We start from the raw sequence: 5,000 nt of genomic DNA, 5'->3' as shown, positions 1-5,000 counted from the left end.
GTGGGTGTGGCTAGTGTCAGCTCCGCCCTGACCAGTAATTATTCTGTGTTACTGTGTGGAGCTGGAGAATTAACAATCCAGTCACAGAGAGTGTGCTGTCAATCAAGCACGCTCATTAGAAAAATAGGCCACACCCACAGGAAACACAGATCAAAGCGCCTTATCTGTAAATTACCCAGAAGTCCCTGCACTTGAGCTCCAGGATAAAAATAATAAGAAATAATAAAAATAATGCAGCACATGTCCAGTTCGGGTCAGAGTGCCAGAGGAGTGTATTAATAGAGCTCCGGTCAACGTCAAAGCACTGACCGTGAAACTTACCCTGCAGGGCCAGGGCGTGCCAGGGCTGTTCCCTGAAACCACAGAGAGAGAGAGAGAGAGACAGAAAGAAAGAAAGAAGGAAGGAAGGAAGGAAGGAAGAAAGAAAGAAAGAAAGAAAGAAAGAAAGAAAGAAAGAAAGAAAGAAAGAAAGAAAGAAAGAAAGAAAGAAAAGAGACAGAGAGAAGAAAAGAGCGACAGACAAACAGAGAGAGAGAGAGAGAGAGAGAGAGACAGACAGACAGAGAGAAGAAGAAGAAGAAGAAGGGAGTGGGAGGAATAAGAGGGAGGTCTGCCTGATTCTGACTGAGACCAAATGTTAGCATTACTCAATGTTTTTTTTGTGTGTGTGTGTGTGTGTAGGAGAAGTGTGAGAAAGGCAGCTGAGTTTTAAGACAAGCGTTAAAATAAAAAAGTCTTCGTCCATCTGGGAGACAAACGGACGCTTAAACCCACACACACACACACACACACACACACAGGATACTGGAGAACAGAAGAAAGCAAAAACAACACATGTGTACACACACACACACAGGATATAAGACCAGAAGAAAGGAAAAAGCACACATACACACTTGCTCACACACACACACACAGAGAGAGAGAGAGAGAGAGAGAGAGAGAGAGAGAGAGAGAGAGAGAGAGGGAGAGAGAGAGGGACACACACAGAGAGAGAGAGAAAGAGAGAGGGACACACAGAGAGAGAGAGAGAGAGAGAGAGAGAGAGAGAGAAAGGGAGAGAGAGAGGGACACAGAGAGAGAGAGAGAAAGAAAGGGAGAGAGAGAGGGACACAGAGAGAGAGAGAGAGAGAGAGAGAGAGAAAGGGAAAGAGAGAGACACACACAGAGACAGACAGAGAGAGAGAGAGAGAGAGAGAAAGACAGACACACACAGAGAGAGAGAGAGAGAGAGAGAGAGAGAGAGAGAAAGACAGACACACACAGAGAGAGAGAGAGAGAGAGAGAGAGAGAGAGAGAGAGAGAGAGAAAGAAAGACAGACACACACACACTCTCTCTTATCTAATGGAGTAGAGTTCAGGGTTTTCAGCAGTAAGAACAGTGTAAATGAAGAGTGGACATGGGCTGCGTCCCAAACCGCACTAGCGCACTCCTCTTCTGCATTATTCAGTGTGTGTGTGTGTGTGTGTGTGTGTGTGTGTGTGTGTGTGTGTGTGTGAGATTTGGATATTCAGGTGGTGATAAACCCCTGGGTGAGTCGGCGCAGTCCTGCGTCTGCTTTCTGTCCTTATCAAACTCAGCCCTTCTCCTCGCAATCGATACCATAAACGCTGACAGAAATGCATCATGGGTAACGTAGTTCTAGTGCTGTGAGTTCTAAATTCAGCACCCGGCAGTGAAGAAACAGCGGCACTTCAAAACTTTCCTCTCGCTTCAAAAAATGCAGAACAGCCAGAACTCATCTCTCTCTCTCTCTCTCTCCTCGGCCATTTTCTTCTTTTATTTCTTCTCTTTACGGCTCCCGCTAGAGCACTTCACTCGAGTCCGGATCGCTGACTAAACACAAAACTACACACTCCACAGCAGGGCGTGATACAAATTTCATCAAGTGCTCGTGTCGGCACTGCAAATCTCAACACTAAAGTAGTGGCAAGAAAAAACCCCAAAGTAAATAAATAAATAAGAGAGAGTGGGCTACTTTTTCGCCTTCCTAAAAGCCTGGGGCAGAGGGGGCGGGGCTTAGAGATTACATTAACATGCAGTTTGAGACACAGCCTGATTAGTGCTACACCTCTGACACGAGAGCCTAACATATATGAGCTCTGACCTAACCTCATAGGAGTGCAGTGTGTGTATGACACGATCAGAACCCCGGATCTGATATCTTTTATTTATTTATTTATTTATTTTTTAAAAGAACTCCATTTCCCAGAATGCTGTACCTGTAGGACGATGGGGAGCTGCTCAGGTGGGTTTCTGTTCTCCACACCCATAGTGAGCCACACCTGAAACGCCGTGAGCTGCTCGGCGAAAAATGGACTGTGCTGAGGAGGCAAACACACACACACGTTACATACACTAATAACTATACTATTATACACAGGGTTCTTTATATAGTATTATATCTTACTATAGAATGTAATGGAAAATTGCTAGAGAAGACCAGAAATGTTTTATTACATGATTATATACACACACAAGTTTTGGGACACCCCTCCAAATCATTGAGTTCCAGCACCTTAGTTCCAGTGAAAGGAACTCTTAATGCTTCAGCTTCATACCAAGACATTTTGGACAATTTCATGCTCTTTGTGGGAACAGTTTGGGGATGACCCCTTCCTGTTCCAACATGACTGCACACCAGTGACCAAAGCAAGGTCCATAAAGACATGGATGAGTGAGTTTGGTGTGGATGAACTTGACTGGCCTGCACAGAGTCCTGACCTCAACCCCATAGAACACCTTTGGGATGAATTAGAGCGGAGACTGAGAGCCAGGCCTTCTCGTCCAACATCAGTGTCTGACCTCACAAATGTGCTTCTAGAGGAACGGTCAAAAATTCCCATAAACACACTCCTAAACCTTGTGGAAAGCCTTCCCAGAAGAGTTGAAGCTGTTATAGCTGCAAAGGGGCAGGACAACTCCGTATTACATTCATGTGCATGGAAAGGCAGACGTCCCAAAACTTTTGGCAATAAAGTGTATAATGCTCCACTATATACATACTGCTATTACACTGTAATAGAGAAGACTAATATTAATACTATTATAATGTTATAAGATTCTATTTATTTATTACAGGTGTTTCTTATTGCAGCTGTACACACTTACACACAACAGTTATTACACTATTATTATTTATTATCATTTTATTATTATTATGTAATTATCTAGTTATTACACAGTTATAAATGCCCTACATTATTATAAGTCAGTGATTTCTGATATTTTGGCTAAATCTGTTCCCCCAAAGAACACATCATGGCAGCCGTTAGCCACGCCCTTTTACAGGGAAGTGGGTGTGGCAGGAAGCAGGAGGTCAGCGGTGGTGTAAGTGTTTTATGTGAATTTGATGGTACACAGTGGATCTTGGCGTGGTGTCAGTGCGTCTCACCCTGAACGCCGTGCCCTCCTCGATGATGGTGGGAAGCTGAGAGAGACAAATATCCACGGCCAGGTCCCACGCCTGCCTGTAACACAACACAACACAACACACAGACATTCAATTCAGAGAATAACGACACTGTGGGTTAAATCTGCTGAATAGCAATTAAAATGGGGGCGGAGCCTGCTCTCTGTGTGTGTGAGCTTACCACATGGCGTGCATGTAAGTGGGCGGTAACCTGGGGCTGCTGACCGGAGTGCAGTTGTATGACCTCATGATCCTCTCAGCCAATAGGAAGTTACGGAACAGACTCGCAACTAACAGATCCTGACGAAAGAGTTTCTGAAAAAGATCTACAGACAGATATGGATTAAACTTTTAAACCCCTCCCCCTTTTTATTTTATTAACAGAAAATTTGTCTGACAATGAAAAAATGTTTGGTTTTTTTGGGCTCCTTTAATTATTAAGCACTAAAAAAGGAGAAAAAATATTTGGATAATAAATTGTAATATTATTATTAAATTATTATAATATTATTTAAATTAAATAAATGAAATAAAAATAAAAAAATGTAAAATTAAAATATTTTTATTTATTTTTTAAATAAAACAGTTAAAAACTAAAGAAAATTCTCTTAGAAGAGTGTAGTGTGAAATTTCACCACAATAACGATATTCTCTGTGAATATAGTATCAATTTTAATTATACAGACTGAATCAACACACACACACACACACCATCTTTCATATTCCAATAACTGGAGAACTGCCTTCTTTCAGCTGCTCATGAATAATGCTATTAACTTTCATTAACCATAATGGCGTCAGTGAGATTTGAGATTTAATAAAATTGTATGAAATCTAATTACGTTATTGTAATACGAGTGTGTGTGTGTGTGTGTGTGTGTAGGATTAAAACCCAGGGTGTTTTTCTTCCAATATGCACTCTTTCAATCTCGGATGTTTAATTAATGGCAGGAAGCGAGAGGAGACGTTCCTGCACTTGCAGCTCTCCGCTCTCACCCGTGAGCAACGTCTCTAACTTCGTGTGGGAAGAGTGAACCGTTATGAAGTCTGGTGTCTAAAGGTCTTCCTGAAATCCAAATCAGTTTTCCAGAACATTCTGTCCCTGTCCCTGAGTGTTACAGACACCGGGACGACGCAAAAAATTTGATCATTTGTGGAACCGAAAAAGATTCCGATCTCTGATGACATCATCACGCTCTGGGGTCACCAGCACCCTCTTAGACGCACTTTCAGAACATATAAGCCCCACCCCCTGGGGCGTGTCATGCTCTACAGTAGGAGATCCTTATGGTGTTTGCACTTTTCCCTTTCCAAATGAGACATGACGTATTCTGTCAGTGCTTTGGGAGTGGGCGGAGCCTGTGTAAGGTTGTAGTCATGTGACTTTTGAGACAGAAACTGTCTGAGAGAGAAGCTCACTAGAGAAGGAACTTCATGAGAAATTTTGTGTCTTTAAGTTTTGTGCTGGAGCTGTGTGTGTGTGTGTCTCTGACCTCTAGGTAGTACATTCCAGGCGATGGTGTCTGTGATGGCGGTGAAGATCCAGTTCAGCTCTCCTAACGGAGTCCTCCTGTCATTCAGACGCCC

At 42.8% G+C, this 5,000-nt stretch overlaps 1 protein-coding gene across 9 annotated transcripts in view; it reads right to left on the bottom strand.

Moving 5' to 3' along the window:
* rptor (regulatory associated protein of MTOR, complex 1) overlaps positions 1-5,000 on the bottom strand; it is a 90,030-nt gene that overhangs the window by 40,560 nt on the left and 44,470 nt on the right. For all 9 annotated transcript variants that reach the window (XM_058402254.1, XM_058402256.1, XM_058402257.1 and 6 more), the window contains exons 9-12: positions 4,907-5,000; positions 3,595-3,739; positions 3,396-3,471; positions 2,224-2,325 (exon numbers count right to left, since the gene is read on the bottom strand). The exon at positions 4,907-5,000 is cut by the window's right edge and continues 7 nt beyond it. In XM_058402254.1, coding sequence (XP_058258237.1) covers positions 2,224-2,325; positions 3,396-3,471; positions 3,595-3,739; positions 4,907-5,000 — 417 coding nt within the window. The remainder of the gene's footprint in view (positions 1-2,223; positions 2,326-3,395; positions 3,472-3,594; positions 3,740-4,906) is intronic.

Source organism: Hemibagrus wyckioides, linkage group LG11, assembly GCF_019097595.1.
Source record: "Hemibagrus wyckioides isolate EC202008001 linkage group LG11, SWU_Hwy_1.0, whole genome shotgun sequence".
NCBI classification, from domain to species: domain Eukaryota; kingdom Metazoa; phylum Chordata; class Actinopteri; order Siluriformes; family Bagridae; genus Hemibagrus; species Hemibagrus wyckioides.
The sequence above is the reverse complement of the archived record's forward strand: the minus strand, read 5'-3'. Positions and strand labels throughout refer to the sequence as shown.